Source organism: Pleurodeles waltl, chromosome 7 (genome assembly GCF_031143425.1).
Source record: "Pleurodeles waltl isolate 20211129_DDA chromosome 7, aPleWal1.hap1.20221129, whole genome shotgun sequence".
In the NCBI taxonomy this organism is placed as follows: Eukaryota; Metazoa; Chordata; class Amphibia; order Caudata; family Salamandridae; genus Pleurodeles; species Pleurodeles waltl.
In genome coordinates, this window is record NC_090446.1 from 275,835,878 (window position 1) to 275,859,551 (window position 23,674).

The window sequence follows — 23,674 nt, forward strand, 5'->3', positions numbered from 1 at the left end:
CATTATTTTGCTGTGTTCAAGATCGATCAATGAGCCCTAAAAACATGTACATCACATATATCCCCAGTGCAGCTTACAAACACATTTCACACAGCACCCCTTAAATAATACACTATAATGAATCATACCAACCTCAGGTAATACACTACAGTCACTCAAATCAACCTCAGATCCCATCCCATATATCCGTGTGTTGGCAACTACATATTTGGCTTGACATCCCAGTGTGATGCATGAAGACACTTCAAAACAGCACAAAGCTGTGGGTAGCCATATAAATGTCAGAGAACTAGACTGTGTCCACTCCAAATTCAGATGTATACAGTACAAATACGAATAACATAACCTAGCTGCTGGATGTCAAGAGGAAACTGGTGTCCAGTGCTTTTATCTATAATCAATCACAATTAAATGTGACCACAGGCAGATTAAATAAGACTGGGACTGACTGTGAGCAATGCCTAGGAGCACCTGTTATTGGATTTCCCTCGAGTGGTTGCAACATACATTTTACAACTGTGGTTTTTGGATTAACTGATTCTTGTTCTAAAACCAGGACTTGCTCTCCAATATTCTGAATCATTTATTAAGCTCTGACAGTGCATGTATGAGAATCACTTTGCAAGTTCTCAATGAAGCTTATGGAAACATTTTTTCATATACTTTATATGAATGTATGGCTTTATAGGAGAAAATGTTTAATTGTACAGAGGAAGGATGTGGGGAAATAAATAACATGTTGCAAAGTGGTAAGGCGGGATCATAAGTCTTGAAAAAGGTTTTGATACAAATGTGTGCATTATTCCAAGGGGTAGTGAGTAGACAGACCCACCATGTGTTTTTAAGACTGATAGTTAATCTTTCAGAGTACCTCAATGTGATGAATTAAATGACTTCATTTGGTCAAAGTTTGAATGTCCAATGACACCCATCATGAATGCCTCCACTGAATCACCCACGTTTCCGGACACCCGGAAACATGCCCCCATCATGTCCCTAGTCAAGAAACCATCTGCTGACCCAGACATGCTTTCCAACTACAGACTCATCAGACCATACAGAGCAAAGGCTTTAGAAAAACTATTGGTTCACCTCAGCAACCACCAGCTCTTTGTCTCCTTGCAGTCAGGATTCATGTCCAATCACAATACAGAAACAGTACTCATCACTGCCACATTCACATGATCCTTGACAGAAGAGACAGTGCAGCCCTCATCCTCCAGGACCTCTCTGCAACATTTGACACTGTCTCACACCCCATCCTCATCATGCACCTGCACGCGATTGGCATTCAAGTACCCACTCTACACTGGAGCTGCTTCTTCTTAACAGATAGAACACAAGCTGTCAGCCTGGCACCTCACTCTGCGGAAGCCCACCAACTCATCTTTTTAGTGCCTCAAGGTTCATCAAAAAGCCTACCATCTTCAACGCATACAACCTCAACATCCTTTCCTAAACCGCCGACACACACTCATACTCTCCCTCTCGGATAGGACCATCAACAAAAGAACCAAGTTCACCACCTGCATCACTGAAGTTCGGAACTGGATGAAAGCCAACAGTCTCAAGCTCAACACTGACAAGACAGAAGCAGTGCTCTTTAGCAGGAGCACCTCACCATGGGGCTCCAACTGGTGGTCGTCCGAACTCAGATCCACACCCACACCCAGCACTCATGCCAGGAACCTCAGAATATTCATCAACAGCAAACTGAACATGACTGCACAAATCAAGTGCTTCCAAACCCTGAATATTCAAGTGGCCTTCAAGCAACACTAGAAAAACTATCACTCATGTCCTATTCACCTGCAAGTTGGACTACGGGAACACCCTCTACATCAAGAGCACCATCCAACTACACCAAATAAGACTACACACCATCAGGAATTCAGCAGCAACACTCATCCTTAACCTCCCACACAGAACTCGCATCACACTACACCTCAGGGAGCTCCACTGGCTTCCAATACACAAACGCACTCATTTCAAACCCCTCACACACACACATTCATGACATTACATAACTTTGGCCCCTGATGCCTGAACAGTCACATCTCCCTCCACCAACCACCCAAGCACCTCTGCTCCGCTGGACTCCTACTTGCACACATAGCACACATACACCAAACCAGATCAGGAGGATGGGCATTCTCTTACATCCTGCCTAAAGCATGGAACAGCTTTCCACTCCACATCACAGCCTCCTCCTCTCTTCTTGAAACCTGCAAGAAGCTGAAGACCTGGCTTCTCTATTAACCAACCTACCATAGGTAGGGCTAGGCAAACACACTTGCTCAGCACCAGGATACCGTTGCAGGTGATACTGCTATTTACATATAACATAACAAACCATTACATAACATAATGTAACACAACATAACAACATAACTACTTGGGAGGACTCTCCAGTTGTTCTGTTGAGTAGGCTGAAAAAGTAAATAGCTTTACTTTGGCAAGTTTAAATTAAAGTTGGAATGCCAGCTGCACCACACAGGATGCTTTGGAGGATCATAAACTTTGAGAGGTAGTGACAGCACCATTACCAACCTTCTCCAATCATGGACAAGAGGCAGAATGGTTTCTGTGGGTGGAAGTCAGATGCAGCACTACATCACATAGTTGAGAACAGAAAGGTGATTTTGAATGAATAGAAGTCAACCTGATCTCGCCATAGTATGAGTTGTAACTCACTGAGCACCTTTAAGAGCAATATCACAATAGACAAGTCTCAGTTGCGCTACAAGTTAATCTAGGAAACAGAAAAAAGGCACAGCAATGCATGTGAGTTACTCACATCAGTGAAACCAGTATTGTTGCTGCTGTGAAATGTGATTCAGGAGCGAGAAGAATGTCAGTAAATGCTTGCAAATGTAGTCAAAGCTGATGAGACACAATGGCAAAGCCAATAGGTCTAATCTTTTTCACATATTTGCTGCACCTATGCCAATTGGGGGGCATTTGAGAGAGAGAGACGGAAAACATGTGCATGCTCATGGAGTGCTTAACAAAAAATAAAAATAAAGTTTCTAAAAGGGAGCAGTGGAAGGATTCAAGTCAGCCAGTCAAAGAGATGGTAATGAGGGTATGCTCTATATTAGGGACAAACACAAATAAACAAGCTGCGAGAAGCAAAGTCATTGAATATGAAGCAAGGAAGTAAGGTTTACAATAAAGTCAGCCAATGGTAAACAATAGGCTTTTAACAGAAAAGATAGTCAAAGAACATCCGATCAGAAGGAATGGAGATCAAAATGATAAGTTCTGGAATAGACTCAGTGGAAACAAGCAGGGTAAAGACTGAATTGAGTGTTTCCGTGTAAAACGGGGACATGTGACTCGGCTAAGGCATGTGTCTGATAAAACTCGTACGCATTTAGGCCCGTATTTATACTTTTTTAGTGCCGCATTTGCGTCGTTTTTTGACGCAAAAACGGCGCAAACTTGTAAAATACCATTGTATTTTGTAGGTTTGCGCCGTTTTCCGTCAAAAAGCGGCGCAAATGCGGCGCTAAAAAAAGTATAAATACGGGCCTTAAAGTCCCTAAGTGAAAATAAAATGTACAACTGCGTTACAATAGACGTATGTAAATCTACAATTACTCCAAAAACTGTAATAGATGCAGTACATATTGTGCCGTGTTATCCTAAATTCTGATAGCAGTGTGTTATTGCCATTCTGTGTATGTCAAAAAATGCCGCTTTTACTGATTTTTACAGAATAAAAAGATGTGTTATTTGACGTGTATTGCAGATTGAGGAACTGTTCGAGGCTTACTGCATCCAGTGGAGGCTACGAGATGGGGCATGTAACATGAAACATGCCTTTTCATTGTCACCATCGACGAAAGCGTCAAGAGAAAGTCTGGTCGAACTTTACAAGAATTTCCAGGAATGCACCGAGGTACTGTGTTTACCCTTGTGAAACATGGGAGGTGATCAAGCACAGCAAGCATATCATTTTACACCTTACAAAACATAAAAACAACAATATACAAAACTAAGCCAGAGATCAAGAAGAGTAGAGTTGTTCTACTCCTTACAATTTATTTGAGCACTATATTTCTATTTAACTTTGTAAATCATGAAAGATGTCAATTTCACACAGCTATATTCCATTAGCAGGAAACTTCACCTGAAATGTGTATGTAAAGAAGCACAATCAACACTGGCTCAAGTATGACATAGTAGAACGTCAAATGAGATATGGCTGATAACAGAGGTATATTCTGCGAGCCTCAACGTAGGGATCAGGAGTGGCTTGCGGCAAGATAAAGGGGTGGGGGAGGGGGGAATTAAAATAAAATTCGAAATAAAAAAAAAAAACACTTACCTCGTCCGCCGTGAGCCACTCCTCTGTCCCTCATTGACTGCAGGCACAGGCTCCTAGCCTGCCCTGCGGCCAATCCTGGCGCTGCTCAAAGCAGAGTCAGGATTGGCTGGGAGTGCCCAGCCAGGGCACTCCCATGCAGACTGGGAGCCTGTGCAGGCTCTCTCCACCCCAGCAACTGTGTAGCTGGGCTGCAGAGAGCCAACAGTGCATGTGTGTTTCGCTGGTCCGAGACGGCCTGCCAACCACACATGCGCTTTAAGGGGGAGTGCACTCCCCCTCACACTTGTCACCCCGGGCCCCCCCCCCCCTTTTATCAAACAACGATAGTAAACACAGTTTATTATTGTTGTTTGGTAAACATTTTGCAGCTGTCACTGCTGGCAGGGGGTGATGCTCCTCTGCCCTCATGGAGGAGCCGCCCCTGGTAGGGATAGGAGGAACTCACTTTAGTAGATATTAGCCTCTTCCCACTATCAATTCTCATACACGCTGTGTAATCCAGCCTCATTTCTGTAAGAACATGTGTCATCATGAGTCTCACGTAATATTGTGTCATTCAATTTTACCTGGAAATAAGGCTAAATTCCAAATTGGACATAATAGGCTGTGACCAATGTACTATGAAAAACCTCTGACAAAATGAGCCTTAGATTTATGGATTGTAGTAGCTCTGAACGTCATTGCATGTTTGAGTCCCCTGACCAAATTTATTTTTACCAAGCATTTTTCATAATAGTTCAGGTGATGCAGCATGCTGGTTCACTTTGAGAAACTGCACCACCCCGCCCCCCAGTGGATCAGGCTTAGCATAGCAGATACGTCTGGAAATGGCTGCATAATTTATTCCACGAAGTAGCTACCCTGAGCTAAAAAACTGACACTGGTCAGCGAGACTAAAATCAGCAGCAAAGGGAAGAGTTGAATGAATGCCTGATATGAAAGGCTCATATTGGGGAAAATCGCATGCTGGATACCTACCAGGATTCATCATGCCAGCTATAAGACTATCCAGCCGATTCGTAGTTTGCTGGTCTGCCCCAATGTAAAGGAATTTTACAATGTTCTACTAAGGCCCGGAAAACTGAAGATTGAATCATTAAGGAAACTCTTTCATCTCATTGTAGATAGGTAAGTGCCCTCTAAAACATTATGGCCCTGATTTATACTTTTTGGTGCAGAGCTGCACTAACGCAGATTTGCACCAAAAAGTTTAGCACCGGCTTCCACCATTTCTGAGCACCAGCCGAGCACCATATTTATGGAATAATGCAAGCCGGTGCAAAGGGTAGGCTAGCAACCAAAAAAATGACATTAGCTGGGTGGGGCTGGAGGTATGGAAGAATGGGCTTTTGCACCAAAAAATTATGTTAGGCAGGTTATAGTATTAAAAAAAGACCCTAACCTGCCTAGCGTCATTTTCTGATGCAAAACCATCCATACCACATGACTCCTGTCTCATAAAAGACAGCAGTCATGCCTACCACCCCCAGTGGCCAGCACAGGAGTCCAGGGTCCCCTGGGCATGGTCATTGCATGTAGGGAGGCCCCCAATGGCACTTTATAAAAAACATAAAATACTTACCTGTACTTACCTGGGATGGGGTACCCCATCCTCCGCTGCCCCTCTGGTGTGGGTAGGGATGTCCCTGGGGCCTGGGGAGGGCAGGCACCTGTGGGCTTATTCCATGGTGTTCCACCATGGAAATAGGCCGACAGGTTCCCTAACACCTGCCCTGACCCGGGTGTTAAATAATGGTGCAAAGCAAGCTTTGCACCATTATCTGACCCCTCTCCCCCCGTGCGTGATTTTTAGCACAGGGGGATAAATATGGCGCTAAGGCCATAGAGTCACTTTTTGCAAGGGAAAGCCTACTTTGCATCTCATTGACGCAAAGTAGGTTTCCACGTCCAAAAAATTACTTTAACTCCATAAATTTGGAGCTAGCGCCAAAGTATAAATAAGGAGTTAGTTTTGCACCGAATTTGCATAAAAAAATGATGCAAATTTGGCGCAAAACAAGTATAAATATGCCCCTGTATGCCCAATAGCTGTCCCTGAAAGTTGTTGCTGGGGAACACTAATGGATGTAATCTAAAACGATCTCTTATCTGAACATTTGTTTAAAAAACTATGACGATTACATTCCATTCGTTTTAATTGCTTTAGGGAGTAGCAAGAGGCATTTATCAGTAGAGGTTTTTATGATAGCATTAATGTTTCCGTAGGTTATTTCCAAATTCCAACTTTTGACCATAAACACATTAAAAACTACAAGGAAGTATCGTGTCATATTTTCATTAATGCAGCTCAATGAATATATATAGTTACATACATGTGGTGTACATATCTGCACAGAGATATCTGGATACACACACACACACGCATGCATTATACTTTTTATGTTTACAGTTGCAGACCATTACATTACGGGAGATATTATACAGAGCAAGATCTTCTGTACTTAGAGAATAGGTGGGTGTCATTGTAGTGGTTCTAATATGATAACAAAATTATAGACTTATCCCTCTAAACCAAGTGGGCAAGGTCTTTAGAGACAAAAAGCAAAAACTTCCCAGATACCATCCAAATACATAAACGAGCTCTGTGGACTCATTTCTCTCCTCACATTAACAAAATGAAATAAGGGCTGTTGATTTATTTAACATTTTATGACGGGGAAAAAAACATAATAGTTGTGTTTTATCTGTGATCTTCCATATGATAATGTAGTTTTGTATCTTCATATTCATAAATATATATGTAGGGAATCACTTTTTTATAACAAAGTAATGCATTATACATTTGTGAATATTTTTTGTATTTTTATTTGTTTTGTACAGTAGATATCTTATAACTCGGCGGAGATTTTAGTTCTTTGTAGTTCAAACGTGATAACATTCCTCAAGCGGGGCAACAGCCTAGCATAAACCAACATTAGGACAGTAGCTTAACTTCACGCAGACACCTGTGTGCCAAGTGTGGCCATATATGCTAACGTATAACTTCCCGTAAATATATACTTAATGGGGCTGAAACTTCAGTATTTAATACAAACAGAAATTTCTCATAATTGATATTGTGCTCTCAAAAATGCTACTGGAAAGTAGAAAGAGTCCTGCCTTGATCTTAACGCTTGAAAAGCCCAAATGACATGAAACATATATTTAATAAATATATCTTTTAAACAAACATTTTTTTTTTCAAAAAAATGACAGGGCACACAGAAAAACAGGAAAAGAAAATTCTTCATAACGATCAGAACACACTTTCAGATAGTTTTATGGGTTTAGTGTCTGCTGATGAGATGTGCGCCTTACCTGAAAGTTGTTCAGTCCTGGAGGGTGTAATTAACCTTTCAACTTTCAGAGGTCGAATGCACGGCCAGTATTTATCCGGCATAATCATCATACATATTATTTACAGTCCTCTAGAGATGCAAGTCTGAGCTATTAAGTTCAACACAAATGCTGCGTTATTATTACTTTGATGTAAAAGTTTTAACTCGGCCCTGAATACAACATGCTGGTAAAACTGGGATCCCTGCTGTGACAAATTTGCACCCTCCATTCATTTTTGGCATTTGGAACCTGCTGAAATGTAACAGGGTATAAAAGGTTTATACCGACATTCGAGTTTTGGTGCAGTCAGCACCAAAATCTACTAATTGCCTAAAAAGTCAAATACGTGCATTTTATAACATTCAATACATTTCGAACCCTGAAATGAAAGGTGTTCTGGGGTGCAATAAATTCCAACTATCCCTCTAGAGCAGTGGTTTGCAACCTTTTGACTTCTGTGGACCCCCACTTTATCATTACTGGAACCCGGGGACCACCACTGAATCATTATTGGAATCTGGGGACCCCCTACTTAGTCATTACTGAAAGTTGGAATGTAATCTGTTAATATTATTTCATTTTCTAAGCAGTCGCAAACCCCCCGAGGAGGCTTCGTGGACCCCAGGGGTCCCTGGTCCACAGCTTGGGAACCACTGCTCTAAAGCACTTATTATTAGGCCCTTAAGCTATCCAAGATTGTGGTGTACAAGGTCTTACTGATGCTTGTCATACAGTACATGCAATGTGTATATATTTTTTAGCATGTGTGTATGCATTTTTAGCGTGTGTCTGTGTGTGTGTGTCTGTTTTTGTCATAGGTGGCTACATTTAGTAAATTCCTCGAAATGCCAAGCAGCCTAAAATTGTGGCGTCTACATTACTATATAAATATCAGCATCTAGTTTTGTATACTTCATGGAACAAGAGTATTTGTCTATGATCTACACATTATGAAACGGTGGTTCAATCCTTGCAGTGTGAGTAAATTAAATGGCAATTTTCACATTGTGCATGTTATTTAGAAGAAATGAAAATGTATTGTTTTCACACCGAAATACACATACATATTCCTGTTAAAGAAAACAAAACTAGTAAACCTATCCATACACTTTAATTAGCAGGCATGAGCAAACCAAAAAGTCTCATCTTTGGGACCTGTTGGCTTTGCCAGTGGTTTAGCCATGTTTTGCATCATCCCTGATGCTATGTTGCATAGGTAATAGGGGGAAAAAGCCTATGCAGCCAGCAGTGTCATTTTATAGGCATGCTCACCAAGCATGTGCGTGCCTACAAGATGATGCAAGCAATGTTTTTTCTTTTTGTTTACCAATCTAAATCAGCAAAACAAAAAGCCAATGGAAAGCAGTGGGTGAAGTTTTTTTCCAGGTGAACAATTGACCTGTCCCCAGTAAGGGCCTCATTTACAAGGCCGTGGCGCCAGTGTTGCATCATTTTTTTTTTTTTACGCAGCCGTGGTGCTAGCAGTGCTCCACACTGCTCAAGATTTACAAACTGATGCACTGGGTCAAATGCGTCAGTTGGTAAACCCTTGCATCACATTATACCTGCGCAATGTATAATGTGTGCAGGGTATGAGTTCCCTCAGTAAAAGCAACGCAGAACTGATGCAGTGAAATTTACATCGTTTCAGTGCATCATACTGCGACTTCACTACTTCAGAATTTTACTGCCTGCTCAGAGCAGGGGTAAAAGTGACACAGGCTTTTCATTATGGGGGCCTCATTTTGTTTATGCTAATCCAGCAATGTGTGAGTTTGTTGCCAACAGATGCTTCAGAATTTCTGATGCATCTCTGCAAACGTGCACCATGGAGCTCTGTATTGTAAATACAGTTAATCCATGGCGTCGTTATAGGATCATAGGGCAGCACAAGAAATCTGTTGCATCGGAGATGATGCAGCACAAGAAATCTATTGCAGCGGGCTGATGCATCAGATGCTTATAAATGAGGCCCTAAGTCTTTCGCAGTCCGACTGTTGCGCTATCTGGCAGACTTCAAAAGCAAATTTCTATTCTTCGAGAGGCTATACAATAGTCCCCTCCCTACACAGTAAATGAGAAAGTTAATACAGACCAACCATTTTTTTCATATAACAGAATCTATTTCTGCAAGGCAGTCGTGATAGGTATCATATAGACTTCCCTAAGTATGAAAAATATCGACAAAGTGCATGTCAAGATAAGGTGATGCAATAAAAAAAAACACATAAGGATTAGAAAGTGTGTTTTGGGTGATCAAAACAAAATGTACATATGACAATTAGTCAAGTCAAAGATTTGCCCATTTGTACTTGACACAATACAAGCATAGGCTTTTCAAATCCATTACGCTGTGTCTTCATTGGAAAATTAATATAAGATACAGAGTTTGATTACGAGGAGGGGAGTATCTTAGAGGTCCTTGGACCGGATACTGACCAATTTTTTGGACACTGTCTATGTGATGCTTGTTTACAGCAGGTATGTCTTGACTCTTTCAACTTTTGTCACCTGACATTTGAACTCACAATTATGCCTCATTAGTGGGTGTATCCTTTATTATCAATGGTTCTGCAATTGCAGCATTGTTTGACACCATTTGATTCTAAGGTTTGCAAAATCTTAACAGAAAATAATTAGCTCATAGTGGCTATGCAAGGAATTTGAGTCTGAAACTATTTTCTGCATAGCAAAATCAAAATAACTTGTATTACAATTAGATATCTGAGTACTCCTTATGGTATAGAACAATACACACCACACATTGGTTGAAGAGCAGAGTTAAAACTAAGCACATCGGTTTCATTTGAAGGAACAGCTAAGCAAAGAAGATGCCTAAATGTGGAACTGCTCTAATAAATTGTATACAATGCTTTTCCATTTTCCAGGATATGTGCCTGATTGAGGGGGCGCTGGAAATGCATTTGGGGGAATTCCACATTAAGATGAAAGGTAACCAAAATTATAAAGCTGATTACATTTCAAACCATAATTCTTTATAGATGTTTTGTGTGGTGGTTTAACATATTTTCTTTTCAGGCTAGCATGTAAATTGCTGTAGTTTATTTGCAAATATGGAGAAGACCTATGAACCTATTTCTGCCATGCTGCTTCATACGATCTTGTACAAACAAAACTAGATTTTATGGTGCCGAAAATTCCACGTGTTGATTCTTCTCCAAATAAGGTCCTGATGCAAAAATGTGAAAATGTTCTGTTACCACCAGACTCTAAATTAGGGGGTGTATGGTGCCAATTGTTGTGGTATATTTGTCTACTGTGACACCTTTAAAATGTGAACCTCTCTTATTGAAGATGGACCATGGGACATCCTTTGCTGCCAAGATTGCTGTTATCCTTACTGGAACACTTATGGAGGTTAAAGGTTTTGTAAGGCCCGTTAGTTCAGCTTGGAGCCCCTTTTTGCGCCATGCATTTTTCTTAAACTTCTCATCTTTGTTCTCTTCAAGCCCTCTTCTGCACTTCAAACACATTCCTTCAACCCTTCAGGCCAAAGGTCTGATGCTGTCTCTTCCCTGTGATGCTGTGGCCTTCTTTTCTTGTTGGTGAACACACATGTCTCCTCCGAATCACCTTCCTTTAACTCACATATATGTTAGTACCTACACACATTCAAGTTTCACTTCAACTTATTTCACCTTTCCAGTTCAGCGTGTCCTGTGCAAAGTTTGTACTTATATTTGCATTTTATTAATATAATTTGAAACAACTGCCCCGAGGAGGTGTAATAACATGTTCGAGCATACTACAGTAGGTATACTGGGGATGAAGTAGCATATCACATCATCATAAAACCCAAGCAAAATCAAATAGGTTGTTACATCAGACAAAAACAACGAAGATAAAATGACATTATGTAAACTAAAAGTAGTTGAAATTAGTTGAAATAACGTCACTCTCCCTTAAGACACCTGCCAAAGTGATGGCATTATATCATGTCTACGCAATACATATCTCAACATCATAGGTCACTCGAACTAGGGTTGAAGAAACGTGTCATACCACCATAAGATATAGGAAATAGCACTCTCCTTAACCATCAGGGCCTCATTTTGAGTGCCTTTTCCTCTTTGATATGAGATATTACTGTGAAAATGGCAATTCAAATTCCTTTTGGTTATTGCTTATGTCATACCTGATATTTCACAGGGATGAATGCAGCCAAAGTGTCTAGATAAAATACATCACAACATCCGCCTCCCTGGGGAGAAGGTAACATGCAGCACTATGAGAAGACACTGGACCAAGGGATTAAGTAGCATATTACACTATCATAAGAAACTTATGCTTGAGGTGATGTAACACTGCACCAAACTATATGACACACACTGATTATGGTGTAATATGTAATAATTCATATTGCTTTATATGTATGGAACACTCATACAGAGGACAAAATAACAGGTCACGCTGGAATAAAAAACACTTAAAAAGGGAGATGAATTTGAATGTTGTACCATTGCAAGACACACTTTAAGATGAAATTTGTCAATCCATCAGAAGATGGATAGGAGGATATAATATGTATTACAGTATTATAAAGCACACTCACTGGGGAATATGTAACATGTCACACTATGATGAGACACTCACACTGATGGTGAAGTAACACAGCATCACAAGATACTGGAAACACAGCAACATATCTAAACCAGCTGGCTTCCTGTGGCAGAAAAGCAGTCAAGTGTTACTGGGATCCAGTTACATCAATTAGAGTTGTCCAATAGTGCTGTGCCTCTGAGCCACAGTAGTACCTAGAAACCAGAAGTTTCTACAATCCTCCTCTGGGTCAGAGTTCTGACTCCAAACAGTTTTTTAGCACTTAGTTGCTAAGCACTCTAAAAACAGTAAACATTGGAATATGCAGACTATGTTGCACAGAGTTATTGTTCAAAGTCACTGCAGTGGTAAGAATACTTGTATTGAACTGACGTGGCTTCAGAAGATTACATGAAATCAAATGTTCCTAGTCTACCCCCTGTACCACAATGCAAGGTTACTGAAGGTCCCAACTTTTGTTTGAGAGGACACCTTTCTGGTGGTGTCAGGGGTCTGGTTAGGGGTGCCTGGAGTCTTGGCACAATCACTAGATTCTCACTAGTCCAGTAACCATCTGGCTAACTGGAGAAAGTAGAGGCTAGCCAGTGCACGTGGCCTGTAACAAAGAACCCGCTGGTCGCCATTTGGAGTTTCTAATGGCAGGGTACCGATCAGAATAGTGCTGTTTGCTACTAGTGCTGGACAAGCAGGAACAAATCCAGAAACTATGCAAGTCCTGGGACAGGGACTAAGGGTTCAAATGGTAAGTTCTTCAACAGGCTACAAGTGGTAACCGAAAGCAACCACAGGGTCCTACAGCACAGGGGAGGGATTGGCGGTAAAGCTGCCTCACCTTCAATAACAGTAAGGAGCATCCCCTTTTTCCCTCAATGTTGATGTGTAGCGAGATTCCTTACCTCAAGTAGCTGCCTAGAGTCTCCTTGTGCTTCAAATCAGTTGGTTTTCCAGAATCCTAACAGATAGCTTATTTCATGCTAGGCTGCTGCAAGGAATTTGTCCTGGTGAGCGGAAGTCCAGCTACTTCTGTCAGACTGACAAATTCCTTTCACGGGTAATCCATCGCGGAGACACTTTCTCAAGTCCAGACTCTATTCTAGATCTGCCAGCGGAAATAACAATCCAACTCCTGGATTCCATTCCTAGATCTCTGCTTACTCCCTCCCCCTTGTATGTGGCTAGTCAGAAAATGAGTACAGCATTGAACAAACCACTGGCCAATGAGGACGGTCTTGTCATTCCATGATGGACAGGCTATACAGGGGATCTGCAACTTTTAAATCCTGGGTGCACCTTTAATCCTTGGGTATATATCTTTCATGTTTACTCCATGATCACTTTATAAGGAGAGCCAGCTGCCCTTCGCCTCGGTCTCTTGGTACTTGTCCCGGCAATCCCCAGGGACCAATGTTAATTTTTCCGGGAGGCCCTGACCTTCACCCAACAGAAAGGGTGGGGTTGTCCCAGCACTGGGATTCTTAACTACTATAAGAGTTGGTGCCTTCCCCAACCCACCTGGCTTCTACAAGGAATAGGGAGGCGCATGGGGAACTTGAAGTTCCAGCAGAACAGACACCTGTGTGGCTTATATTAAGCAAAGTGGCTTACCAACGTCACCCAGTGATCCCACTGGCAGCCAAAACAAAAATCGCAGGCAGGATAGAGGCAAATACTGCTCAGGAAAGGGAGTCTGCTCACACTTTACCAGGAGGGAACTGATAGGGAACCCCTCAAAGGGATACAGGTGTCTGAGTCTATATAAATGCTGCCACCACCGACAGAGAACCACAACCTATGTAGAGACTTTCCATACCAGCAACATCTCACCTTCATAACACCGTGTATGTATGGGCACCCCTAGTAAGGATTCAACAACATGTCACAGTGTTATGAAACACTTAAAAGTGATATAAGAAAAGCATGTCACACCAGCATAATGCAGTCAGGCCGGGGATGAAGCAACATTTCACACCATCATATAACACTCACACTTAGGACGAAGTAACTTGTCACACTTCTACGAAACAAATATTCTGGCAATGAGGCCGATCATCACTCCATTTTAGGAAATCCACACAGATGATAATATTACATGTCACACAATTGAAAGGTGTACAGGGGAGTCAAATAACATGTCACCCCATCAAAATACCTTTTAGGTGTGGATGAAATAACATGTCAGATATTTAAAAAGCCGCAGTGTATGAAATAACGGTACATTTAGAATGGCGACAGGGCACAACCTCGAAGTAGTCCATACATCAGCTGCTCGCCCCCCTCTTTAAATATCCCACATCTCACCTAGGACAGCAAATATTAATTTCCTGGACACACAATTAAAATATAACGCGCCCCGTAAGCACTTTACTCTGAACATCATGGTCTGTGCGTGAAATGAGGAACATGCAATATGTTGTAACACTTTGGGAATCTATAAAGATACATGTTTACTCAGAAGTAAATCTGCTGGAACAAACAGTGCCTAACTGCTAACACTGGAATGTGGCTCTCAGCTGTGGCGGGCCCTATGGGAATGTTAGAAGTAGTCTGAAACATAAGCTGCACTCCGCTTTTCAATAAATAACATTCTATAGCTAGTGACGTGACGTCAGCTGTTATCACGCTAAGCAGACATATCTTCTGGGCCAGCATACATACAAACATGTGCCTGCATATTCAGATAAGATGTTCTGACACATATCTTCTTAAACAGTGCGCGAAAATTAAAACATTTTCACGAGTTCTTTTACATCTGAGCCTCTGAGGCACTCTTATGTTGTGAGTTCCCTGCACACACGTGCATTGTCACATTATAAAGCGACTGTTTGAGCTCGTAACTCCATTTTTGAATTTGAAGTAACCTTCATTGATTTACAAGTAAAATAATGTTTTTAATTCTCAAATCTTCTGTTCTTGTTTTTTTACAGGCTTGGTGGGTTATGCACGTCTGTGTCCAGGAGACCATTATGAGGTACAATTTATAATAAAGCCATCCTTTTTTAACACTTCACAATTTCTTTTGAGTTATTAGTTAATTCGATTATCTGTAAGTCTGACTACTGTAGGTCTGACTACTATGATGTATTGTAGACACGAAATTTTCTGCCTGCTTTTACATTTCATATTATGAAAACCCAGAGTCTATTTTCAGTATCGAAAGTGTCACCGAACACAACTAATGTTTAGAAGTGTTTGGAAACGTAGAGACAGATCACATAAACTTTGGATGGCAATTCCTTGTCCACTATTATAACTGCTCTTGTAATAAAGAGATGAGAAAAGGGTGTTTGAAACAGATCAACCATGATGCAAACTAGTGTAAACTGTGTTTGCTGTTTTAGGGAGCAAGAAGTGGCATTTTTCTATATACCTAAGTCCAGCCAATTGTATTGGAGATATTACACGATACTACCAGCCCGTAAGCATTTAAATTGACGTACCAAGAGCCTGATACAAAGTAATTAGTGGCTGTCTTCCACCAGAGATAAAAGGTGAGGCTCTGTTCCTCCCCATCTCGTACAGTTTGGCTCCTGAATAGATGTCGTGTGGGCTTATTTACACTGCATTGATGGGAGCCAATGGGCTCCTCTCTGGGATAGTGGGGACTCTTCCATCATCAGATTTCACAAGGGCTTTAATGAAAGGAATGACTCCTGAGTTATGGATATCAGTTGAATTTTACCTGGTTATTAAGTATAGTAAGACCAAGGGAAGTATGTTCGTGGGGGTAAGTGTCCCATAAACTGAATAAACAGGGAATGTCTCAACTGGAGAGATGGATGCATTCATGATTTCCTAGTTTATGAAAATTCTTTCAGTTCTATATCTGCGTGTAGGTTTTGCCCTTTGATAGTGCCCTTTAATGTACACATTTCCTTCTCCTTCCACCCTGAAGTCCTCTAAACATATGTACTCCTGGGTGAGAGGTTGATAGCCAAATGAGGAGGGATAATATTATTAATAGTTACTTTTTCCATCCATTAATGTCGGCCGTAACCTTTTTCGATGTGTCCACCATAACATGAGAAGGGGGCTCTCAGAAGACATTCTGCATAGTCTGGTTGCTTGACCCGTACAGCCAAATCCTAACCTGATTGTGCAGGTGACTCTTGCTGTAAATGTCTATCAGGTGTCCATCATCAGTTTAGCAGCCCATAAAACCTGTCACCGCCTCACTGACGGTGGGATTTGTACAGCTCAGAAGTCGCAAACCAAGAGGTTTTATTTTACTGAAGAAAACAGCAAACATCCTCTTTTTTGCTTTGGAATTCTCAGCTTAAGTTTTAATTTGACCCATTTGTTAGAACGAAGATACATCTAAGAGATGTTCCATATTATTGTGCATGGCCCTTCCTGTTTCAATTAACAAGAATTCCAATGGGTGGGTCTTGTGTTTTGGGAGAACCTTGTCAAGACTTATCCTAGAATGAGTACTGTGTGCAGATCCAGATTGTTTGACAGTTTAAATCATTTGCTGCGTCTCATTTCTGTAGTTAAAGTGCAGTGGTAACTTCTAATTAGTCACACTGAGTGCCAACATTGTGGTGGTGTGATGAACTAATGGCAGTTAATCTTCAATCTAATGTCTCTCCTATTCACGAATGATGTTGATGATTAGGACTCTAAACATTGTGAGTTTTTTCAACGCATCAGTCTATTGTCCACATATATTGCTGTCTCCTCCTGCTCACCTGCAGTCACCATAGTGTGATTAAGGTATAAGATTGTGGTCCTCAGCGCACGTAGCTTACCTATTGTGGTTTTAGGTGACCAATATCTAAAGAGTGTGATTAAAATACCTAAAATGTCTTTGAGTGGGGCTAGACATAATGAACATTTCTTGGCTGTTTGTGGGTAGTATTATAAGATACTCACATGCCCTGATTGTTCTTGGTCACTGGTATTAGTGTAGGCATTATAACGAGGTCATTTACAGAATTCACCATAGTGACATATGAAATAACATTCCTGTCAAGACCTGTGTTCCTCAGTTTTTCTTTTATGATCACCACAACCTCAGTCACAGATACTAATCTGAACCAAGTAACCGCTGTGCACCTTGAAGATTAGGAAGCCTTCATATTTTGCAACCATGCCATCCAGCAGCTCCATTGGCAGTGGTCTCTGGAATAAAAACTTTGGACCACTGTACGTACTTATCTATTTATTTGTTTATTTATTTATGTATTTGTTTATTTATGTATTTATTTTACAGGCTAAGCAGCGTAAAATGAGACTTCTTTCACAATGCATGTATAATGTTCTACACCGAATAGCAGAACATTAGAATCCATTTTTATCAATTTGGCCACTCTGGCATTGCACGTTGAGTTATCTGGATTTGTCCACTTATGTAAAAACATTTTCTCCTTGATATAACATCCAGGTGTTGGTGCGGCTCGGCCGACAACGGTGGAGACTGAAAGGAAAGATTGAAACAAGTGACAGTCAGATGTGGGATGAAGAAGAAAGGGTGTTCATACCCAGCCTCCACGAGAACTTTGAAATCAAGGTAAAACCATGCAAAGTACTGCACACTCACCCACATCAGACATTATTAAAACATTTTGTAACTAGTCATTCAGATTCTGGAGCATTTGTGTGTATTTTAAGGATTGTTTGGCTTCTAACAAAGTTTCTGAGTCTCTTATTTGCCAGGAGAGAGCCACAAACAAACAGAGCAACCAAGCTAGCAGCTATTCCAAAATAGGATAAAAATATATGTTCATTCTATGAAAGAGATGACTGTGAAGAACATATGGATATTAAAAAAGGTTCAGAAGGGGGGGCGTGGCTTCGGACGTCAAGTTTGTTTTCTCACTCTAAGAGTGCTCAGGACACCTCCATCATCCGCGGCAATCAGCCACCCTTAAACTCCATCCCAGCAGATCCCCCTGGCCATTGGTGATCACAGCAGTGGGAGAACTCCAACTTGAGCCATTCGCAGCTCTGCTTTACCTGGGGACGTTTGAGCGGCAAGCTGACTTCAGAGCAGAGGCCGGCCGCACCCATGATGGTGGCCCATGCGAAAAAACTGAGGTGATGAGGGCCCTCAGTTTAACGTGGCACCGATCAGAGCCTGATGACGGGGAGCCCAACACGAATGTGTGCTGCAAAGAGAGGCCCACGGCTGCTGGCCCTGCCTTCCTGCTGACAGAAGGGATGAAGCAGAGAGTGCTGGTGTGGCTGACCACTGAGCAAGGTGAGAACGGATGGACTTGCAGAGCCTGTGGTGTTGTGGGGGGCTCGCAGGGGGATGAGGTGAGATTGCTGGGGGCAGCCTCTTCTTTAGACTGCAACATGGACCGGACAACTCTGCCCTTACCTCAATGATAACTCTAAGGATGAACTTCCCCGCTGGCCTGAATACGGTTCTTAAACATAACAAGGATTGCCGAGGGGTTGTTAGGCCCTACAGCACCTACCAGGCCTCACTGATGCTCCTACCCACATATTAACAGGCTGCACAAGTGACATTTATCAGCTCAGGGGAACCTAATATACAGAATGTGCCTGTGTACACTGCTGAAATCTCGAACTGGCTCCATATTATGAACCACCAATGCGGGTGGCATGCCTCTGCGCTCGCCTCTCCTCCCCTCTCCTTTGTGTGACACTACTGTCACTCCCTAAATGTATCACCCACCATGGGCAAGAAACTCTGTGCTGAACAATTGGCTCCAATACCACTGTAGAGAGCGTGTGTGGAGGCAAAAAGCGCTAGCGACACTTGGGCTAACTTATTGGCCTGGACTCATGGCATGTCGGTAGTGGTCCTATTGCCTATTTACTTGCAGCTGTGCAGCTCTTGATGTTCCTGCTGATTGGGTCGATGCGTAGCTGTTTGTGCTGCTCTATTTTGATATGGCAAGTGGGGTAGGTGCACATCCCCCTGCGTTCTGGCTTTTTACATTTATGCAATCATGGTGAAAGACAAAAACCACCAGCCCCAAACCCACATAGACAAATTTGCCACTGGTCTGTGTGGAGGGCCCCTTGCCACAGGGGAACCCTCAGGCGCCTGCCTACCTCCAGCCACGGTAGACTTCTTAATGATCTTGCAGGCTGTTCACACGTCACAAGCAGCAGTTGAAACCAAAATCGCAGCAGTCCATGTTGATGTTGCACTCCGGGACCAAGATTTGCTCAATGTAGCCAGCTGGATCACAGAAGCTTAAGGGAGAATATCAACAGTAAAAGATGATGCCTCAGACCTGAAATCGAAAGTACATTGCCTTATGTCTCAAACTGCAGAGCTGTGTGACCGAGCATAAGATGCAGGAAACTGCTCTAGATGCAATAATCTCTGACTGGTGAGCTTCTCAGAAGGCCCAGAGGGGTCTCCAGAGGGGTGGCAATTCTTCTCCATGGCACCTTCCCTATGGTAGTTAACTGTGTCCTCTCTGATGCCTAAGGCTGATATCTAGTCTTGAATGGAGGAGTGTAAAGTAGGGGCCTCAATATAGTGTGTGTCTACTCCCTCCCATTGGCTACTGAACCATTTCATCATGCCCTTGCAGACCTCCTTCTGGCACTCCCAAATGGCACCCCTGTGGTCGGGGGAGATTTCAATGTGGTCTGGACCCAATTACAGATTCTACAGGTGTCTCTTCCAAGCAAAGATACGTAAGGGCATGCCAACTATCCAACTCAAGGACCCCCTTGGTTTGTGCAATACACGGCGACTGTGGCACCCCAGAAAAAGGCAATACACGCGCACCTCAGTGGCCCATCCCTCACATACTTGTATAGACCTAGTTTTCATGCAAGCCAGTGATTGTTTACACATCTCAGATGTGAAAATTCTTTCTAGAGGATCCTCTGACCACTCTCCAGTGTAACTCCGTCTAGGATCCACCTACAAAACTTCCAAAGTGGCGTCTCAATGTATGGAACCTTAAGGATGAGGCCTATTCCCAGGCTCTAGTTTCATACCAATCAAGAAACAGTGGACTCTGCTGGCACCCTGAATGGTCTGCAAAGGTACCTTAAGCAAAAAAGCATCCTCTGATCAAAGGAGAAAAACAAACTACAACGTGTGACTCTTAAAGGCTCAGGCCCTTCGGCAAGAGGTGCAACTCCTTGACGAGCTACAGGGCGAAAACTCCCAACAACTCACGCTTGCCCGTGCTGAGATTCACCACCGCTTGCTCGAGGAGACGCGCCAAGTTTGGCTTGCCTCCACAGCAAGGATATATGAATGGGGTGACCAAAATGGTAAGCTACTGTACTACCTGGGTGACACCTAAGGGGTTGGATGCTGAGAGTACCTTCCTGTGTACCACCCCAACCATTACTGTGGACTATGTGCAGCAGTTCGAAGACTAGGCAGAATGGGTTCTCCATTGCTAGATGACATCCTATTACCTAAAGTGTTGCATGCTGAGAGGCACTACTTGGAGCAACCTATCATGGTTGAAGAGATAACCAATGCCATCTCTGGTCTGTCCACCGGGAAAACACTCAGCCCTGATGGCTACCCCACTGAATTTTATAGTACATAGAGAGACATCCTATCACTGCATCTACTTGCACTTTAAAATGAGCTGCTAAGATAGGTCATTTCCCACAGGAACTTGACATTGCGACCATTGTGGTCATTCTGAAGTTGAGCCCTCCACCCATGGACTGTGCGGCCTGTTGGCCCATTTCCCTCATCAATGGAGAAATTAAAATCTTTGCGACAATACTAGCCAATCGATTGACACAAGTACTATCCACTTTTATACAGCCTGACCAATGTGGCTTTATGCTGGCTAGGGGCACGCGACATTTTCTCAGGCGACTCCATGTGGCATTGGTGCATCAACACCTCTTGGCACCACCCAAAGCTCTGCTGCTTTTGGATTTTGAGAAAACATTTGACATAGTAGACTAGACCTATTTATCTCAGGACCTGTGAAGGGCACGTTTGTGGGCTCAATTCTGCGTCTATGTAGAATTGCTCTATTCCAACCTAATAGCACAGGTACAAATTAGTGGAGTGGTTTCTGGCCTGTTCCCTATTCTTTGGGTACAAGCAGGGTTTCCGATTCTCCCCATTCTGTATGCCCTTGTCATTAAACCCCTGGCTTGGCTTGTTCGTTGTGACGCACAAATTCGGGGCTGGATGTGTGACACGGGCCATGACGACCGTATCGATTTGTATGCTGACGATGTTCTCCTTGTCCATGGCTAACCCATCAGAGATCTGCCTGTGTTGCCTTTAACTTCTATGACTTTATGAAGATGATTATGGCCTACAGATTAGCCATGCAAAATCAATGCTAGCCACGTTCATCCTCTCTAGGGAATGCATTGAGTTGCAAATGTCTATTCCCATATGAAACTTGAGCTTTCGCTACCTGGGGATTCAGGTCGCCCTTCATCCGGATTTGGAATGGAAACGTAATTTCACCCCTGTGCTTCTAAAAGTTAAAGCAGATCTGAAAAGTTGGGAAATTCTCCCACTAAATGTAATGGGAAAAACTGCCCTTTACAAAATGATAATTCCACCAAGGTTCCTATATGTTTTCAAAACTTCCCACAAATGGTGCCCAGTCAGTGGTTTAGGGAAATGTATTCCATGGTGACGTAATTTCTATGGCACAACTCCAGGTTGAAACTGCCTCTCACTAAATGCCAGTGGAGAGAAAGATCTCCCCTTGGAAATCAGTAACTCTCCAAATATTCTACCATCACATGTATTCACTATTCACACATACCCCACCAATACCCCAATTTTCACAAGGATCAATACCACTACAATATATAATATTTTAAAACAAATTCCCTCTAACAAAACAATTTTATTATTCACTATGTGCATTAAATATATTCCAAATAGCAAAATCGTCTAAAATTATTTTTTTAAAATATTTTTTAGTCCGTTCACAAGAAGGCGCATATCTAAAAACACCCCCCTTCCACAACCCACACAAAAAACAAAATGCATTTAAGTAGTAACAAATATTGCACCAAGGGAGGACATAGAAACACCCCACAAGTACACAAATTAGATGGTGCTAAGCTGTTTCTTGTTTAACGGGGTACTAGATGTAATGCACCCTTAAACATTCAATTGTATCTGGGTCTCTTAACAGATTCAGATTAGTTAGAACGTTGACGCATTTCGGTGATTGACTTGTTGATTTATGACCTTCCAAAACAACATAAACTCTCCCACAGTAGCCTCCAAACTGAGTCATCGCTATTGTTCACTTCTCACAGCGCCCGCACAGATACATTCTACTCGGGTTCACATTCGAGATCACAAATTAATATCTTCAACTTTTCAAGATCTCCAAATATAAGTCACCCTGACCAGGGAAAATCTCCTCCTCATATGGAAAAAGCCACTTCACTGCGGCCCCTATTAAAAAGGGAAAGAAGTTGTCTATATACTTTTATGTCTATGGATAATCATAATCAAACTTAACAACACGACTCCTCACGGTAGCGTGTTATGCAGATGCCATACTGTGTTCCGTGTAGGATAAACCAACAGGTGCCTTTTGATGGACGTTTGGGTATGGCCAAACTATACCTCTATTATTTAGCAATGCAGAACCTAGTCATAAATGACTAGCTTAGTGTTGGTTGGACTGTCTCAGCATGTAGAGTGGAACTGGCCTTGTTGAGATTTGAGACTGTTTTGGGAATGATCTATGGTTCCCCAATATCCGAGAATATACCAGAGATGACCTGAGTGGTCCTTCTAAGTTGGCAGGCAGCACTTCAGCACAAAGATTGGGACTCTGACCTCACTCTGCAGACCTCCTTGGGGAGCAGAGGTGGCATCATAAAATGGTGGGCCTGCAGGGAGAAGTCTGGTCTGGCACCAACATCCACTCCTTTCAGGAACTCTAGTCTACTTATGCCATGTCATCCATGCAATTCCATAAATATCATCAGCTGTAACATGCATTAAGGGTACACATCCCGCCAGGTACCCGGTCGAGCAGACACCAGAGAACCTGACAATTCTGGAGAGCATCACATTTGATAGAAACAGTGGCAATTGCTGACTCAAGCTGGAGTGAGGTGTAGTTGTGGGCACCATGGAGGATTAGGGTGCAAAAAATATAATTTAGTTGTGGTTGTTTTGAAAATCTAGAGGTTATAATGGAGGGTTTATGCTAGCTGTGGTGCAGATTTCATTCCGTGTCCAATAAGAGAATCCTCCTGCCTAGTCACTATAACACCTATGCTCATTTTGCCCTCTTATTGGTATGCTCGCATGGGGTCCTTTACTTACTTTCTTAATCCCCTCTAAATCTCTTCTTTCCTTTAACCTCTTACTGTGTTTGTTATGTATTCCCCATTGTGCTGTGGAGCACAGCGACATTTCGTTTGCCTTCTTGTACTCAAGCGAAGGGGGCCGAAGCCCAGAAAACACCCTGAGGTCCAATTGTTCTACAGAGGTATGGTAAATATCTGAGGGTT

General features: G+C 42.4%; 1 protein-coding gene across 4 annotated transcripts in view; it reads left to right on the forward strand.

Moving 5' to 3' along the window:
* The window catches only part of RIPOR3 (RIPOR family member 3), a 451,742-nt gene that overhangs the window by 255,014 nt on the left and 173,054 nt on the right, over positions 1-23,674 (forward strand). For all 4 annotated transcript variants that reach the window (XM_069243646.1, XM_069243644.1, XM_069243645.1 and 1 more), the window contains 4 exons: positions 3,755-3,904; positions 10,561-10,624; positions 15,178-15,221; positions 17,637-17,762. In XM_069243646.1, the coding sequence (XP_069099747.1) occupies positions 3,755-3,904; positions 10,561-10,624; positions 15,178-15,221; positions 17,637-17,762 (384 nt within the window). The remainder of the gene's footprint in view (positions 1-3,754; positions 3,905-10,560; positions 10,625-15,177; positions 15,222-17,636; positions 17,763-23,674) is intronic.